General features: G+C 41.8%; 1 protein-coding gene across 4 annotated transcripts in view; it reads left to right on the forward strand.

The window, feature by feature from the left end:
* Positions 1–19,667, forward strand: part of CNKSR3 (CNKSR family member 3) — a 60,062-nt gene that overhangs the window by 9,747 nt on the left and 30,648 nt on the right. The window contains exon 1 of one of the 4 annotated variants that reach the window (XM_040551360.1): positions 899–919. The exons of 2 other annotated variants lie outside the window; for them this stretch is intronic. Coding sequence is in view for 1 of the 2 variants with exons in the window: in XM_040551359.1 (XP_040407293.1) it covers positions 18,163–18,184 (22 nt within the window). In the remaining variant the exon portion in view is untranslated. Of the gene's footprint in view, positions 1–898; positions 920–18,141; positions 18,185–19,667 lie in introns of those variants that run through there. One more of the 4 variants, XM_040551359.1, reaches the window with a different exon arrangement.

Below are 19,667 nucleotides of genomic sequence, written 5' to 3' on the forward strand. Positions count from 1 at the left end.
GGGTGGCATTCAAATTGGGATTAAGACGTGATTAATTTATATGTCTGTACTCTTGTTGTAGTCACCGGAGCCTAGAGAATGGTTCAGAAGATCTCGTGTCTATTTTGGGGTGAGCTGAATGATACTCTGGGCTCCACTGAGTACCGAGAAGGTCTCTGTGGGGTATCCTGGTAGAGTAAGCATGTCGGTCCCCAGCTGGGAACATCCCATGATGTCTTCAGTGTGGCTCAATGCTGTTGGTTCCTGGATGCTCCCTTTGCCATAAGTCACCCAGAGCTGCTGTAGTGCAGGAAGTGACAACAGAAAATGAGGCGTGCCTATTTAGAAAGGGTGTGCAGGCACATGAAAAGAAAGCATGGCTTCATGTAGGGTTGTCCAAATACTACTAATCAATAGGCATCTGCTGTATAGAGAAGTTGTTGAATGTAGTCAAACACGATCTGTATGTGGGAGAGCTGTAATTATATCTTATGCTATTTAGCATCTGTTGAAAAATTTGGGATGTTACAACACCAAGTTCTTAAAGTGTGGCATGAGAGAGTAATAACGTATGCGTGTGTGATAATCACTAGCCTCTTCCATCCTTTTTGCTTTGTCTAGCTCCCTCCTGCCCGGTATCTGCTGGGTGAACTACCTTGTAAAGCTATGCAGAAAGATGAGCAGGAGCACCTGTTTCTTCATGGAAGGGCAGCTTTCAACAATTGTAATTGAGTCAGGTGTAGCTGATACATTTTAGATCCTTGTGGTATAGTTAGAAACACTTGGAGCAGTCATCTGGGGCTAGTTTGGGTTCTTTTTACAGCAGGAACCATCCTATCTTATGGTGCTAGCCGTGATGGGAAGCCCGCGGCAAAACAATGATTTCCATTGATGTTGCTAGAAGTCAACCTGTGGTGAAGTACCTTGATTTAGGATTTTGGTAAGCTTAATATTGTTTAGTATTGTACCTTCTTAGACCACATCACAGTGCATAGATACCAAGGTAATGAGAATCTTGGATGTATAAAATTGTTCTCTCTTGAAACAAGGTGGTTGACAATTATATTCTGTGATGTGGCCATAGGACCAGCAGCAACGTTGAATATGTTCTTTTAGCATAGTAAAATCTGTACTGGCATCTCAAGGCAGAATGACTGGACAGGACTTCCAGCTCCCAGCAGAGGAGTCATGTGCCAGACAGGCCTGGAGACTCATTCAGCTGTCATTTGCAGAAGTACTCATTTCCCAGCTTGTGAGCTTGCATGGATGCATACAGGTTTTGCTCAAATTAATATGGCTTGGTTGCTGTAGAGTACTGAATGGACTGTGTGGTTTCTAACCCATGTGTAATTGAGCATAATGCGTGTAATTTTATTGGCCAGTATCATCCTTGATTTTCCAAGGATTAAGCGTGGATTGAAATGATAGCTGGAAACTCAACAGTTATTTATCTCGTGTCTTTACTGAAACACATTTTGCCATTTAATATTCCTCACTGGCATTGGGTATTCTAAAAAATCTGGTAACTTCTGAGAATGGTTTTCTATCAAGGTTTAAACAACTTGCGTTCTGCTTATAGCACCCTTCTAGCAGTTTTGTTAGCTGTACACAAGAGGGCCCTCCCTAGAGATGCTTCCATTGCCTAGGAATTATGCCTGGAAGCAGCACCAAGGAAGTTGTGTCCTGGAACAGATCTTTCCAAAAAAAACACACACACACACACACACACACACAAAACCACAAACATGACCCATAAGAACCAACATCCAATTTATTTGAAGTGCTATGAGAAAGAAGCAAGTAGCCATCAATTAAATTGGCTGACTTTCTTAAAAAAATATTTGATGGTGCTTTGTTGTAAGTATCTTAAAGTATCTTTAAGACTTGTTTGAAGCTTTGGCAGAGGGTCAGAAATATCTTGTTACCATCCTGTTAGGAGTAGGTGGAGTATTTGGAGCATTTGCTCTCACTCTTTCCTCTTAATAATCACAAAAAATGCCGGGTGAAGATGTCAGAGTGGCTGAGGCAGGCACAGGGCTCTCTCCTGCCCTCCTCTGCTCCACTTCATACCTCACTTCTGGGAATGAGGTAGAGCTCCTGGTCAGGCCGGTGGTATTTTGGACTCGTGTATGATTCAGAGCTCCTGGTCGGCTTTGCTGCTGCTGATCTTAGATCTCTCTGGCTCTATTATTGTTACATTTTACAGTTGGCTTCCTTACGTTTAGGGCGTTGCACTTGCAGTCCGGTGAGGTCTCAGCTATTTTAGGAAGCAGCATTATCACTGCGTGCCTGACCAGGGCTGTAAAACAGCACGGAATAACGAAAACACGTCAGGCAGCAAACTGTTTGAAGTGATTCCTTTAAATCTTTAATGCAGTTATATTAAAAAAAAAAAAAAAGAGGGGGGAGGGAGAAGTGGAGAGGTTTGGTGATTGACTGCTCAGTTGATAAATCTTGCTTTTTGACACAGTCTGTTTAAAGGAAGCTGAGATGCTTCAGTGATGTGCTTTAAAGTGCCTATTTTGTTGGGTGCTTCAAGGCAGGTCTCTCCTGTCACAGGGATGATGTTATCAGTGTGTTTCACTCCTGCAAAGTCTTTTTTGTCTAGCTAATTGGATCTGCCTTTCCCCCTCTCTGCTGCCTCCCCTACTGCTATGAATGTGCGCTAGCTGCTTTCACTCTTGGAGCTCTTCATGGTTGAGGAGCTTCTTGCTCTGCATGTCTTCCCTCGTGCATTTGTCCTGGTTTCAGTTAGGACAGAGTTAATTTTCCTCCTAGTAGCTGGCAGGGTGCTATGTTTTGGATTAGGATGAGAAGAGTGCTGATAACATGCTGATGTTTTAATTGTTGTAGAGCAGTGCTTACACCAAGCCAAGGACTTTTCAGCTTCTCTCTCTGTCCTGCCAGCCAGCAGGCTAGGGGTGCAGCAAGAGCTGGGAGGGGACAGACCCAGGACAGCTGACCCAAACTGGCCAAAGGGGTATTCCATACCATCTGACGTCATGCTGAACAATATATAGGGGTGGCTAGCCAGGGTGGGGGGGCCGGCTGTTCGGGGATAGGCTGGGCATCGGTCAGCGGGTGGTGAGCAATTGCATTGTGCATCGCTTGTTTCGTACACGTTATTATTAGTAATACTATTATCATTATATTATTGTTATTATTTTCCTGTCTTAATAAACTGTCTTTATCTCAACTCACAGGCTTCACTTTCCCGTTTCTCTCCCCCATCCCAGAGAGGGAGGGGGGAGGGTGAGCAAACGGCTGTGTGGTGTTTAGCTGCCAGCCAGGTTAAACCACAACATGTTGCTGAGAAACCTCCTGCTACTTTCATTGAAGACCTTTAAGCTTTTTCTGATCCTTTTTGAGTTCCTGCGAAGCTCTTCACGAAGTCTTCAGCTGTGATGGCATCAACCTTTGCAGGCAAAGTGTGGTGGCACAGCAAAATGACTGCCCGTCCAGTGGGGCGGGCGTTGTTGTTTTGGTGCTTTTCAATGTGTTTCAAGCTCCCTTTGGATAAGGATTTTTGCTCTTTGATCTTGAGACTCCTTGTGTGTCCTGGCTCATACAAACAGCAACTTCTAAGGAGAAGTAGTATTTTGGGGATTATTAACATGGAATAATGGAGACATGCAAACAAAGGCAGTATATCCTAGGACAATCCAGAAGGGCCTCCTGTGGATTTGTCCATGATGAAGAGGTATGCACCGTCAGCATTCCTGCTAATGCCATGCAGTTTGACATATTCCTGTGATTAGCTGGTGCTGATGTCTGGTGATTCCCAGGTGCCTGTACTTATGCCTCCTCGGTGACTGTTAGGGTAAGGTGCTAGTCATAAGTGTTTCGTAACTGCGTAGAAGATGGCCGTATAAAAGGCTGGCTATCTGGCAGCTGCATCAGCTGTTGCCTTACAAGAAACTGCTCTTTGAGTCGCTCATGGGTGTAGCAATAATCACAGTGTTCGTGAGGGTGCATGCAGGCAGGAGAGACAAACGTGAGTAATGGACTTTGTTGCAATCAGCCAAAGCAGTTCCACACGGTGGTGCGAGCAGCAGCCAAACCAAATTAAAGGGATCACCCTGTTTCTTCTTGGGAGCCAAGAGGCGGTCAGTTTTGCAATGTTCGCTCTTGTTTCCACTGTGGGAACAGACATCAGAGTGTTAATTAACAAGGGTTCAAGAAAAGGAGCTCTTGTGACTAATGAACTACTCCTTCAACCACAAAAACCTTGAAACTTTAAAACAGCAAGCTCTTAATTGCATGCTGGGGATGAAGGCCCTAGGGCAGGGGGTTGTTGCGCTGTATTAACCACACAAAATTATCAGACACAGGTTTCATGTGCTGGAGATACAAACAAGCAATGTGGAGTGTACTGTTACGGCTTTTAGAAAACGAAGTGACTTTGGGCTTGACCTGTTAAAGTACAGGATTTATTTTTAGGGTCAACAGAGGCCTTTTTGTACTTGCTAAGGAGTATGAAAATTACTCGTACTGAAAAGGTGTTGACCCAGTTTCCATGTGGAAAGGACTTAAACCATGAAAGTACCAGTTGACAAGCCATGGAGGCAGCCACCTTACTGTGCTTCAGAGAGGACAGTGTTTTTTATGTTGCCTGTGGTCAGTGTATAATTACTGTGATTAATATTGCATGTGATTGAATTCTGTGCTCACACTTGTTTCCATTTTCTTCCTTTTAAAGAGTACTTATCCATGCTGTGATGACGAAGCTGTTTGCAATATTAAACCAGATGTGCAGAGGCTCCCAGGTGGGAGATACATAGGGTGATATAAGTCCAGGTTGAGATAAAGTGGACAGAAATCATGATTTTTGTCTCATAGTGGAATGGTTTGGTTGTTTTTTGAGTTGGGCTGTGGCTTTGCTAGGCAGTTTTGCTCTACAGTTGTCTCCAGAGGCTTCCCTTCCTGGTGGTTTCAGCACGGGGATGGAGAGTGTGATGTGGTGGGGGGTCTGCGCTCTCCCTTTTGTCCCAGGGTTTGTCAGCCTTAGCTGATCCTCCCTCTGGGAAGGGGATGTGTACTGCTGCTCTCAGCGCAGTTGTGCAAGTAAATACATGTTTTTGCCTTCTGTGTCTCTCATTCCAGCATCTTTCACCAGGATTAGTCTGTAGGCATGTGCACGTGAGAGGCAAAACAGTCGATGAAGCTTAGTGTCTGCAGACAGAGAGGTTGATGACAGTTTTATATCTATTAGAGTCAAAAACATTGGGGTTAAAAGGAATGTGTTTCTTATTTCACATGAGCTGGGTGGGATACCTCATAACTTGGGGTTATAAAGGCTTCCATGTTGCCCTGGTTATACGCCCACAGTGCTCTTCTGTGGATTGCTTGCTTTTGAGATATTGATACTTCTGTCAATTTAAAATAAACACCAAGATAGTAAAGTAATGTAAAAAGTTTGTGTGCGTGCTGTGGTTGGAGCAGTGTGACTATTTAAGGGTAAGTTAGACGGGCTCTGGGCAAATTTCTCAAGTGGAAATTTTGAGTAGTCATTTCCCAGTTAGAAGTGCACTGCTTGGATCTTCCCCTTTTCCTGCTTGTATGATTTTTTTTTTACAGCCCTTGCTCCTCCCCTAGTCATGCTTGTACCATAACCTAATTCTCCTCTTCCTCCTCCCATAGATATACTTGTTGCCAACTCTTTTTTTTTTTTTCCCTTCTCATCTTATCTCCTGTGGCTGTATTTCCCTCTATTCCTTGTGTTTTTCAGTTGGTTTTTTTTCTTAGGTACTATTTTGTCATGTTGGCCTTAACTTGAGTAGGAGCAGTCTCACCATCTCCTGTTTTATAACAGCTTTCAGAGGATTCTCGACTTTTGTTCTTCAGTAGAGAAGGTGCTTATAGAAGTGAGAAAGAGCAGGACATGTTTTGAGGGACCTCATTAGTCCTTGGATTGTGAGTCTTTTTTTTTTTTTTTGTCCTCCAGAGGCTACCATTTCCTGGTAGCCTCTGTGGTGACTGCTTGGAAACAAATTGGCACTTCACAGCTTTCCGCTTATGGGTCTCCATTATTTGTGCTGAAGGCACTGCTGGAGTCAACAATTTCTGCAAGTTTTGACAGAGAGCACGTGGAGGCTGCTGTCACCCTCTCAGTAGCGGTCTTGGTTGGGGAACACGAAGCCATGTTTGCATAAGGATAAAATATCTGTGAGAGACCCTTGTTGTTGTCTTGTTGCTTTTCCTACACCTTCTTGACATTTTTCATGTCTTCATTTTAGAAAAAGAAACTCTGCTTTCCCTTTCCCCATTCCTCACCTTTCTGTGCTGTTCCCCACCCTCCATAAGACCTAATGATTAACTTGGGTGTAAACAAGGTCGCTGTGGTGCCTGTAAGTGAAGAACAGGATGAACAGTGATCAAACAGGCTTCCATAAATCCGTTTTAAATAAAAGTCCATCACTGCATAATTAACAAACAGGGGTACTCTCACAAGTTAAACCAAATCCATCTGGGTGTGTGTTTTTCCCTTACAAAGTAGCGCACCAAAATATTGCACTTGAGTTTACGTTTCCAAATACATCTTTGGACACAGTGAGCCATTTCTCATGATTGTGAAGTTTGAAAATTTGATCTCTAGCTGGAGATCACTACACAGTACAAACCATGTGGCAGATCAACTTATTTTTTGTGAAAATAAACTCTAGTTTGAAGGTTTTTGATCTCTAAGTAGTTTGGCAATACGACTCTGTAATACTTGAGTTAAAGTATGCATTCAGGAGGGGCTGCCCAGGCAGATTTAGGTTGGTTGAAGCAAATAAATCAGTGTTTTTCAGTAAAGTTCATGATATTTCTGGATTGACTAATACCTTGTTATGAGTGGGCAAATCACTTCTAAGTGTGTCCCTTCCAACTCGGGATATTTTATGATTCCATGATTTTAAGTTAACGTGCTATTCAGTCCTATACAGTCTTTATTTATAACCATCAGAAGTCACTTTTACAAAAAGGATGCAACTTTTATAGGTGGGAAACCAGGAGACAAAAAATAATTATTAATTCTGTTAGCAGTTTTTAGTCTGTCTGAATGGTCTTGTAAGTCCATTCTGTGATTTCAGCTTTCATCTGGAAAGTTATAATGAAGACAAAATGTTCTTGTTAGAATAACGTGGCTCGGCTTCTTCCAAATCTTGTGTTTCACGGATTAGCAAAGCTTAGAGTATTTTACAATCGACATGAAATACAGCTTGTTTTTAATTTCTACCCCATTCCTCTTATCAATTGTAGTCTTGGTCACAGACCTAAAATGGTACTCAATTTCACATGAAACCTTGCATTTACTCCTCCTGATTATTTCTACTCTCTGGTACTCTGTACCAATTTGCAAAAAATGACTGAAGCTTGTAATAACTGGAGGCCTCTGAGCACTTAATTGTTGCTAATTTGTTTGAAAACTTAAAAATGTAACTTAAAAGGTAGAGGAACAGTAAGTAGAAGAAAAATAACAAATGAACTACTAGGTTACTGTAAAAATCAAAACTGAGAAGGGTAGCATATTGGATTAAAACAGAAAAAGGTACAAAAATGTACCCATTGTTTTTATGACAGCATTTACATCCTTTTGTTTCTAGCCTGGTTTTGACTTGTTTCAGAGACTTCTGGATTTAGTTTATTTGTTATTAGATACTGTGTTAAGAACAAGTATGTTTTTCCCTCCCCTGCTATTGCCACTTCTCTCGTGTATCAATATCCCCAGGAAGGGACATTACACTGGAGAGTTTTGTCTGTAAAACTTCGTTAACAGGTATCTCATGTTATTAGTGTCCAACTAATCAGCCATACCCTTGTGATTTATGTACTGGGGTAACTAGAGCAGCGTCTACGTTCTGGAAGCTGGAAGATGCTCTGATTTACCAACAGCGTACAAGGAGTATCCGTTTTATTTTTTTAAAGTACAAACACAAAGAAGAGCAACTGGATTTGACATGAAGCAGGAACAAAGACCTAACAGTGATGCAGAAGTTAGTAGGTGACCTTTTTGTCACTGCTCTTAATACAGCAGCAGAACTATAGGTTATTTTTAGTGCTTAATGTGATGTTAGAGGTTCAGGATCAGGTCCTCTCTGTAGAAGATTACACACGCGCACATGGACCTAAAAGGACAAAATTGTGTCAGACTTCAAGAATTCAAACCATTTATGGGATTTTCATGCCTTCGTGCATCTCTTTTGCAAACGAAGAACTCAGAGCCTTAAGGGGAGATTGTACACAACACGCGATGGTAGCAGTCAGGCTGTGTAGTGATTAGTTTGATTATCACTTTCATAAATGTTAACTGCTTATTTAAAATCCAGTTTAGAGGTTCCTCCCCCTGGGATGGTGTATAGCTGTAGGCAGGGCTGATCTGGTTTGCTGTAACTGGAATTAGAGGAAGTTGCACTTGGGATGAGGGAGAAATGCACTACTTACAAGGTGCATCAGCCACTGGGTTAATAGACACTTTCTCCATGGGTGCATTGTCAGCTTTTAGGAAGTATCTGCCTATTCTTGCCTCTTCTAAGTGTTGATTTTATGTAACAGTTTGTCCTTTCAGTTGTCCGACTTGTGCTCAACTCAATCTGAAATGGGTAGGTGATTTTTTTGGGAAAAAATCAGCTTGTCTTGGAATAGGGATCGGTACACAAGGACAAGGTAATGACTGGGAATAATCAGCGTGGATTTACTGACAAGGGTATATTATACCTGGCTAGCTCGACTGCCTTTTGTGATAAAATCACTCAAGTTGTGGAGGGTAGGAGAGCAGCATCATTTACCTTGGCTTTAGCAAGGCTTTCAGCACTATCTCCCACAGTATCCAAGTCCCAACCTTTCAGTCTTACAGCAACATCTGTAAAAAGTAATTGCTGGATGGTAGGTTAGGAGGATTTTAATTAGTGAACTGTAGTCTACCTGGCGGCTGGTAACAAGTTAGGTACCGACAGGGTCTGTCCTGGGACCTGACTAACATTTCTGTCAGTGCGGTGGAGGAGATGATGTACACTCAAGGGCACGGTTGATATTCAGAAAAACATGGACGGTTGGGAGGAAAGGGCTGACAGGATCCTGATGAAATTTTGTGAGGACAAATGCAGAGTCCTGTCCCTGGCCAGGCAACAATATAAGCTGGGTGCTAATGGGAGCAGCTCTGTGGAGAAGACCAAGGGAACCCTGGAAGACAGAGACCAGAGCATAAGCCTGCAGTCTGCTTTGGCAGCAGGGGGAATCAAAAGGGGCAGCAATGAGGGCTTGTTACAAATAGTAGTGTAGCCAGAAAGTTGGGGGGAAACAAAATGGCTGTCAGCTTCTATTCAGTACTTTGTTAAATGCATTTAAATACTGAGTCCAGTTTTTGTCTTTTCCACACTTCCCCCTAGGAAAAACGTAGCTGACAAGGAGAACGCTCAGCACAGGACCATCAGGGTGGCCCAGGGCTGGAGCACTTCTTGAGAGGTGGTCCAGTGAGCTGGACTGATTTGATCAGTAGGAGGGTTGATTTCTGGTGTACAGGATCTAGCAACAGCCCCACCAGTAACTTTTAGGAGGCTATCAAGAAAACAGAGCCAGGCTGTTCACAGTGGTGTGCACAGTGGCTGTTCAAAGGAGGGTGAGAGACAGGTAGGTGATTTTTTTGGGAAAATTGATTAACTTATTTTATAGGAAAGAAAGCCCAATTAAAAAAAAAAAGTTAACATATGAAGAAAAAGATATTTTGATACTTCAAGAGTAACATTTCTTTTTGTTTTTTTTTTTTAAGTGTCATAGTGGCAATATTAATAATGGATACTGGCATAGAAAAAAACTCAGTATGAGGAAATATTTACTATATATGAGAAATCACTGATGCCATGTAGACAAAGAGAATTGTTAAATGTGTGATAGTAATGAGCTGAAGAAGCATTGCTTTGTAGTGTCAGCAGGCAAAAAGTGATGCAGGTTGAAACGCAGGTAGTTACATTTTACTGAGTTAACTCTTCTTCCCCGTGAAGCAGGAACTTTTTTCCTCTTTCAGACAGTTTTGAATTTTTGACGCATTGAAGTTTTGTCTTGGGATGGTGCTGGTATAATGTTAAACCATTAACAACAGTAACGTACGATTGAGATTGCAGGAATTTGTCAGGGGAACGACTTTTAAATTGTACAGGAGCTCCCATCTCTCGTGCTGTTGTGAAGATTATTTTTAAAATTAGCTGTGAATGACATTAAAGCATATTAAGAACAAAGTGAGGCGAGCTAGAAAAGTACAGTAGTAAGGAAGTGCCTCTTGGTAAGTTTAACTTCATACGTATTTCTTGGAAAACTGGAGCACGGAGATCTTGTGAAAGACGGGGAGCAATCTGCTGAAGGACATACCCCTCGACGAGGAGTGAAATGTTGCTTCACTTGAAGTGATATTACACAAAATCACAGATGGTAACATCTGGGTCCCAAAAGACCGGTCTGACCAGCAAACTGAGATGCTGATGTGATGCAGCACAGCCAGCTTTGATACACGTAGGCAGTAAATGTACTTAGTGTGACTTCTGTGTTTTGTATCTGAGGACAGGGTGAGAGTAGTGTCATACAGGAAGGACTTCTTGATTTGTCAAGCACCAGCTCTGCAGAGACCCTGTCTGTCTGTGTCCCGTCTCCTTCCCCTCTCTTTCCCCTGCCGTAGTACTTAAAGGATTGTCAGCTGTACCTTCCAGGGCTGTGCATTGCAGTGTTAGCCATGTTCCCCCAAATCCCGCACCACACTGTACTTCTCACAGTCTCCTATGTCTTATGGCATGCATTGCCCCTTGTCCAACATCCCTCCAGCTGTTAATGTGCCTTCTTATATTCATCAAGTCCGTGGTGCCAGATGCAGTCCTGCAGCACGTTACTGGTTCCTCTTGTACGGTACCCATATATTTCCTAAAACCTGTGCCTTGCACTCTGTCACTCGCTGCCAGGCTGTGCACTTGTGTCTTGGGGGTGGTGGTTTTTGTCCCACAATACAGAGCTTTTCTAGCCTGCTGTCTGCAGCATTTTTCTGGTCCACTGCCATGCCTCCCAGAAGATGCTCAAACGTGGCCAGACCACCTGGTGGGGCCACTCATCACCCCTAGTTTGACTTTCTATGAGAAACAAGAAGATCAAGGATGTTGGAGAGAGGGGTGGGATGGGCAATGGGAAATGCTGAGACTAGCTAGGCAGTCTTCAGCTATGCAACACGACTTACAGACTGTTCTAATTCTGTGATTTCCACAGCTTCCAGAGCCCTTTGCCTCTGGGGGCATAAATGATTCCATATTCCTGCTGTGGGTGAAGCTACAATACGAATTTCACTAAAACAATAAAACAAAATTAAATTGTTTCCATTAAAAAAGAAATCTGGTTCCTGTAATCTTGTGGAAGGCTTTACAGCTAGCACTGGGACCGTGTTTTAGGTTCAATGCAATTATACTTCTGTAAGTGAAATGGTAAAGTATTTAAAGGCTTGTTTTGAGTACAAGTTCTCCTGTGTAAAGTGTCTTAGAGTAGTGGTATAAAACCAAAACAAAATGTGGGGAAAAAAAATCAACATGGTTGTGCGAGTTGGAAAATTCTGAGAAATTTATTTCTTTGTGGTTGCATTGATTTAGTGGAAAACATCTGTATCTGTCAGTAGCAGACATAAGATTTCTTTCAAGCTTCCTTTTGGAGTTGTAATGGGTGTGAGGAAATGCACCTCCCTGTATGTGGGGTCCGCAACAGGGTCTGGTGGTGAGTGGTGTTGCGGGTCTGATGTGGCATGATTCAGGGCTTTGACAGATGAGCAATGCTGGGTTCGATGAAATCAATTTGGTGAGGTCAGGTTGTCCTCTCTTGTGTGGCCTTCTGACCAAGAAAGTGAGTCAGGCAGTTGGATCAGATGCCGAAATGGTGATGGGTCTCTTGCCTCAGTTATTGTTGCCACCTAGCTGCAGAAGAGCCAAATGCTGTGGGATGTTATTGGTGGGTCATTTTTGAGATAGTCATCCCAAATATTCTGTGTTTGGGGGGAGCATGCAGTGAAGTAGATTGATTCCCTACAAAGCCTAGTGCTGTGTGGAGGGATGGACGAAGATCTCATCTGTAGGTTTTTAACTGCAGCTCTCAGTGGTCACATACCACTCTGCTTTCATTCCTGACCAAACCATACTATTCCTAGACAAAACTGTTATTTGGATCAATAGAATGAACAATTTTTCAGTGGAAGCAAGCAGCAGACTTACCCCGATTTACAGAAGTTGTAAATTCACATTGGAATATAATTTAAAATGTGTTGGCCAGCATGTTTTGAAGTGTACTTAATATGAAGAAATAGCAAACCAAAACGGGCCTTACTGGGGTGAGAAAAAGGCATCCTGGAACCGTCAGTGAGTTTCCTCCACTTCTTGCTTTTGCTTCAATCGCTTGCTTTTGTTTCCTGCTGGAGGAAGATTTAGTGGTTCTGTGAGTCCGGGTGTATTGGGGAACAACTTTTGAGCATCCAGATAAGTTTTTTCAAGTCCTGGGTGGAACAGAGTCCCCACATTTTAACCTCAGTGAATATTTCATTGCCAAAGCTCTGATAGAGTACGTGAGGACGATGTTTTATGTCATCAATAGCTTGTAAGATGCATTTGTTTATCCTGATGTACGTGGAACAGTTCTAACTCGCAGCTTGAGTGGAATTAATGAAACTATTCTAAACTGGTGTAAATAAATTAAGTACCTCTCATTGATGCCATATTTAAACAACACTTTTAGATTAGTCGTGGACGTCAGTTGTAAGCAACAAAATAGGATAAAAGAATTTTCAAGGGTGTGGGAAGGATCTGACACCGGTTTTAGATCTCTTAAATCCTGCTGCATCTATCACTCGGCACAGCCATTTAGAGTCAGCTTTCTTGCCTCCACTAATGCATGCACGTGACTTTAAAGCCTCATTGAGTGATTGTTCTTTACCACACTAAAAGCTTCATATTTGCAGACACTGTCAATCATGTATTTACAAGGAAAATGGTTTTATGAGGTTGTTACAAACAGTAAGGTACGTTCACTGGACGTGATTGCTGTCAGAGGAGTTGAACTGAAATTGTATGAGAATAGTAGTTTTTAGTAACAATTACGTGTGAATTTTTCTGCAATTGCAGTAGTCTACTACAATATGCCAAGCCCTCATATTTAAGCTCTGTGGGTTTAAAATCATTTTTCTGGGAGGATAAGTTGATTGCTAGATATAATACTAAAACCTTGATGGGAAGAGGCAACAAAATTTGGTTGTACTTGTTGGGACTGCTTCTATTTCAGTGGAGAGCCATTCTAAACCCATTTAATTGCAGCTATTTTAAGTGCAACCAACAAACAAACAGGCACATGTTTGCATGTATTGCTATATTGGGCAAATCTTGTTTCAGTTTGGAGTTTATTGTAGTTCTTAGTTGCTACTTGAGCAATAAACGTTGATTAAGTAAAAGCTCTAGAAGTGTCTTGTTACAGCTACAGCATACTGCTGTTTTATTTGATTTGTGTTGCCTTGCTCGTGCTGTAATGTATTATACCCAAGGAACAAATGTGAGTTGCATCTTGCCACAAGTAGGATATTGTTTTTACTGTGAAGTCAGGAAGAATGTTGTCAGCAGTGTCCCTGAAGACATCTTGTGGTGTTGGCTAGGAAACTATTTGGGTTTGTCTGTCCAGGGCAGGTATGGTCTCTATTTTAATGTGTTTTGCATGCATTTGCTGAATGTTGGCTTTCACAGCATATTTTGTTGAAACTTAGAGTGCCAGGTCTATCTGCAGAGAACATATGGATATGCTCTGCTTTCATCTGATTTATGTGGTTTGCCAAACAAAATCTGTTATAGCACAGAAAGATTGCTTTTGCCAAATGTAGCTGGTCAGCAAGTGATGTAGTTTGATTCTTAAAAAAGAAAACCAAAGCATGAGATGTATTGTGTGAAGCTACTTCATCACACGAAACTTTGCAGACATGAAGCGTTGATGCAGGCAGAAAATATACACTGAAGTGAGCAGAAAAAAAATGGTGTATGTACATAACGTTTTTTCTTTGTTGTTCATTCTTCATCCAACATTTTCCGGTCAATAGTTCTCTTCTGGTGGTAGTTGGGATTAATGAAGAGTTAGAGCTGAGATGCTGCCAGCTGTTTGAGGTCTGAATGTGAGCCCTTGGTTGTGGTTCCCATTCTTCCTTCCTGGAAACACATTTCCTCAAGATAGTAGAGTCGTGGAATGGTTTCAATTGGAAAGGACCTTAAAGACCATCTAACTCCAGCACCCCAGCCATGGGCAGGGACACATCCCACCAGACCAGGTTGCCCAAGGCCCCATCCAGCCTGGCCTTGAGCACCTCCAGGGATGGGGCATCCACAGCTTCTCTGGGCAGCTTGTGCCAGTGCCTCACCACCCTCTGAGTGAAGAATTTCCTCCTAATATCTAATCTAAACCTATGCTCTTTTAGTTTAAAGCCATTCCCCCTTGCCCTATTGCTCCACTCCCTGACAAAGAGTCCCTCCCCAGCTTTCCTGTAGGCCCCTGTTAGGCACTGTAAGGCCGCTGTAAGGTCTGACTGGAGCCTTCTCTTCTCCAGGCTGAACAACCCCAACTCCCTTAGCTTGCCTTCAGACTAATGCTCAGATGAGCATTTGCTGTTGCGCTGTAGAGCCTGGCTGCCTAGGGCTGAGTCCTTAACAAGAGGGTCTCTCATCTCTTCCTTCTTTCTTTCAGTCACCTCAAAATTTCAGAGGTGAAGTCAGTTGCGTTATCTAAAAAGTCACAGAGATTAGCGTGATTCAGTAAAGCCTGTCCAGGCTGGGGCCTAGTATGTGCAACAAGGACCCACAGCTGCATGCAGACGTCCAGTCGAGCTCTGCTGGTGGAAAACATGACTGTGTATTCTGACCCATCTGCATTCAAATGGATGGGAATATAGTGCAAAAGATTTTTTTTTCTTGGTATTGTCTACTTCGTGTCTAGAGGGAATGGCTTGCCAAATTGAAAAAGCCTGTAATTCCTCTCTGTCTGTGGTTGTGGCATAGTGATTTATTTTTCAGTGTATTAAAGTATGACATGATTGGCTTATGTCTTCACGCTTTTATCTCTTTTATAAAGAGATTTTTTCTGGTTAAACCTGTATTTCATCATGCTGTGCCTGGATGTATGGATTTTTAATTTTTTTTTAAAAAACATGGCGTGCCAGCACAACTCACTGTTCAGTTTCTATAGTGTTCCATTTTAATTTTGTCTTTAATTTGAATCCTTAAAACTATGTCATAATAAGAAGACCCCAAAGGAAAATAGTAGAAATAACTCTCTCTCCCCTCACCTCAGTTTTTTCATGAGTTCGCTGAAAAAAAGTCATTAAAAAGAAAGAAAACTCAGCTTTGAGTTTTAGCTGAGATACCTTTGCAAGTAAAGACCACCTTCAGAGTTCTCATTTACTACAGAATTGCCTTTACCTCAGTTTATTGTTTGGTACCATCCACTCAGGTGAAATAGGTTTTTGCAGTCCTGGTGCAAGTTCACTCATTTTCAACAATTTCTAAACTGATTCACTCTTGCCATTCCCTCCTCACTGTTAATGTCTCAAGATGGATTACAACCCATAAGATTCTCTGTGGTCTTTGTCCTAGTATTACTTGGGTTTCTTTTCTTAAACAAACAAACAAACAAAACAAACAAAAAAAATGGTGTAAAAGCTTTGCATATAACTTTGGGTGAAGTTGATATCACAATTCAGTTATAGGTGTTTAGCCCCTTTTTTTGATTCTTCTGCTTCTCTGTTTTTGAGAGTTTTTGCACTTTGGGGAAAATCTTATGCCACTGTTACTGTAAATACTAACGTGAGTAGTGGCTTTGAATAGTGAAGACATAACAATTTTCTTAAGCCTTTGGGTAGAAGTAATTAAAAGCAAGCTGCCACTTACATTTGGTGCTGCACGTAGCACAGCTGTGGAAGTCCTGTTCTGTCTAGCTCAGTATCCCATCTTGTGCCTTTGCCAGAAAGGGATGTATTTAGGAGGATTGTAGGAAAGATGTAGTGTGTATTCCCCTCAGTAGTCTCCCTCCAGCCTTCAACTGTTTCTCTTTCAGAGTCAGACATGATTTCTGTGGCATTTTCTGTCATGCACCTGTTCACCTTCCCCTGAACCCATGTGGATTTTGATCATTCACTGCATGCTGCTGTATGAAGAATCACTCTTCATGGCTTGTTTGGGCCTGTTATGTGCTAGCTTCGTTTGCTTTCCCTAACTCCTGTACTAGAAGAGACAATGTACAGTCAGGTCTCCTTTGTATTACTCTGCCATTTGTGTTTTTTTATAGCCCTTTATTATATTTATCGTATCCTTCTCCTCCCTACTATTTTTTCTTCTCTAAAGACCCTGCTCTTACCTATGTCTGCTTAAATTCCTGAAAATATTTTGTGAAGGAATTCTAAGTAGGTTACTCTTTTCTTTCTTTGTTCGTGTGTTTTTGTTTTTTTTTTTTTTTGTAGAGAGAGGTCTTGCTTTGCAAACTTGCTAGAGTACTTTGAAGGGTTCAGCAGGTGTGTGGACAAAAGCAATTTTCATTCTTCCTTTATCTATCTATCTATCTATCATGTGAAGCGTTGAAGCATGTAGTTGTGCTTCAGTGTACAGTCTGGAGCATGATAATGGGGACTGCTGGGATGGTCTCAATTGTTAACTTTGTAGAGAGGACTGAAAATAGTATTGATAGGCCTTCTACTCTGTTTTCTGAGATTATAATCTGTACTGGAGTGACTGAAGGTTAAAAACAGTCTCTACAGTCCTGGTCAGGATGGTTTACAACCCAAATTTAATCATGAGTTCTTCTATTACAAGGCGGAGCTTTCAGTTTTGGATTCAAGAGACGCCCAGGGATTTATGGATGGATTGGAATCTAATGAATGGATTTATTTCGAGATGATATGAACGCATGTATAAGTAGTCTTTTTATATGCCAAATATGTTAGTTGGAAATACAATAGGAACATGTTGCAGAAGTCTTTCTGTGCAACTGTCAGTCATAGGGGATTATAGAGGGGACAGTAAGGCATTCATTATCAAAGCTGAAGGCTTTGCCCTTTCTTCTGTCCTGGTGTGACCTTCGTGATAGCGTTGCCCTTTGCATCCCTGCTGGTGGGGAGAGGCCAGCAATTCATCTGGCTCCATCCCCGCTTAATGGGAGGGAAGGGGCAGGAAGCTTTTGAACCATTCTCACTGCTCTAGGCAATGTCTGTGCCCAGCAAAACTAGGCCTAACTCCTGGTGAGGTATTGGGCATTCCTGCTTGGTTAGGATGCAGGTGGTTAAACAGAAATGTGGAAGAGGTACTTTCAACTGGCTATGTAAGGAGAATTTACTTTATAGATGAGCTATTTTATGCAGGAGATGTGATGCTGGTAATAAGCTGTTCTTGCTCTTCAGTTCTGGTGTTGCTTCTTTTCCTAAGTCATTGATACTTTCGATGGTGATAGTGCTATGAGTGGTTGTGAAGCTATTTGGATTAAAAATTGGAAGAGGAGGTTCTTTTACCTTTGTACACTAGACAGTATTCCAAATCTCTCATGAAGGCCTTTTTTTTTTTTTTCTTGGTAAACTGAGGTGTTTGAGCTCTGTCCCCTGTAAATGGCTCACACCAAATGATAACTAGACTTTTGTTTTGAAAACCTGTGGAAAGATAAATGCTAAAACATTCATGATAGCTGAGAAACAATCCAGGGATATGGATCCTAGAAAGTCAGGTCTTACCTAGGGCTCAATTTATTATCAAATTAAGTTTCCGTTGCCTGCTCTAGGTTTATCTTTTATCATTGTTTTAAAGGACCTTGAACTCCTTGTTAAAGTTACCACTGGCTCTGTTTGTCTGCAGAGGAAAATGGCACCCACAGTGTTACAGTGAAACAGTGTTCCCACTACATTGAACAAATTTAATATTAAAGAAAACTGTGTGTTGTCTGTTTTCTTTCTCCTGGAGCTTCTTTTCAGTTTGTTCCTCTTTACTCTGTACCTGTTTCACTGAGCTACTTTAGCTTTTCACAGTTGTCCTGCAGACTCTTTTTCCTTAATTTTATCTGCCTTCTCAGGTGCTGGTTGATGTGCTTATGATGAATTGGTTCTTTCCTCTTTCTAATGTTCATTTGCTGACTTGATTTCCCCTTCTACTTTTTCTTTAATTCCAGTCATGGAAATAGGTGAAGGAAATGAAGGAAGGAAGCTGTCACAGTAAGTAATAAAAGGAAGTGGAATATAAATGATGATATAATGGCATGTTTCATGGGGTACGCCAAAGATTCTCATAGAATTGATGGCCTTTCAAAGCTAGAGAGCATGGATTGGTGTGTGCAAGGAGTCTTTTGAGACCAAAGTTAGCAACTGAGGAGACCCTGAAGGGGGAGAACTAGAATGAGAGTGACTTTCTTATTGGGAAAGGTCAGTTTCTTACAACACTTGTTTTTTTATCTTTAAGTAAAGGGATGGGGCAAAAAAAGATTTTGGCAGTCCCACCTAGGCTGCTATCCAAGGTCCTTGGGAGCCCCTCAATGGGCTGAGGGGCATAGCTGAACCCTACAGCTATGCTGGGACATAAGCTGCTGTCAATTTGGTAGAGTCACACAGCAAACAAGGGATTGAGTACATATTCACAGTAATGAGGCTGTATTTCCTTCAGGTGATGAGTGATGATTGGCATTGTGGTGCTGTGTGGAGGGGAAGGTCGTGTCCTTCCTCTGTTCAAGTGGCTTGTGTTCTGCCAGCTCCCTTATGTCAGCTTTCACATTTTGAGTTACCCTGAGAATCTATTCAAGTTCATGAACTTAGAGCAAATGATCGCAGTCACCTTCCAGGTTTTACTTCCCTTCTCTTCCCCCTCCTTATCCATCCCCTTGCCCAGTCTATCAGCACCTCCTCTCCCCCAAGTCATGTTTAAGTATATTGACTGTCCATAGTCCTACCAGAGAAGAAAGTAAGAGAGAGTGGGATGGAGGGAAGAAAGAAGAGAAAAGGAGGGTCAGCTGTTTTTTGGCCTGTGGCCATAATACATTAGTTAACTGGTTTTATTGACTTATTGTAGGTAAACTTGTTGCTGATGTCCAGCACAGAAGTTGAGTAAAAGCATGAAACTACTCAATGACTGTACTAGTAGTGTCTGTAGTATTTTGGTAATCAGATATGTCACTGCTGAATGGCTGATTTCTATCAACAGTAGAAATGTTAATTCTCTCTGAATAGTGAACTGATAGTTATGGCTTGGACCCAAGCCCCCCTTTTTATCCTCCTCAAGGTTATTTTTTCCCCTCAATTCTTATTCAAAATAACTTTCTTAGTCTTGGAAACAGACTGAGATTGCTATCGGTGCAAATCTGTAAGTGTAAGTCCTGTTCTAATGTTTTTGCATGAATGCAAGGTATTGAATATCTTCTGGGATGCTTTGCATGGTGGTAGAAGGTTATTTTAGACAGAAAAGTCTAGACAGTTCTTAGGATCTATTGCACACCTCTACACCTGCCAAAATTTGGGAGGGAGTTTTGTGCAAATTACAGTCCTCTTCCTGAAAGGGTTTTCAAGATACAAATACCATTGTATTGTACTTTTTCTTTTTTTCCTTTTGAGTCAAAATCACTGCTACTGTTATGGTAAAATGTGGGTACTATTGCAGCTGGTATTTCTATTTTCGTCTGCCCTCATTCTCTAGCATCCCTTCCTAAAT

This window comes from Cygnus olor, chromosome 3 (genome assembly GCF_009769625.2).
Source record: "Cygnus olor isolate bCygOlo1 chromosome 3, bCygOlo1.pri.v2, whole genome shotgun sequence".
Classification (NCBI taxonomy): domain Eukaryota; kingdom Metazoa; phylum Chordata; class Aves; order Anseriformes; family Anatidae; genus Cygnus; species Cygnus olor.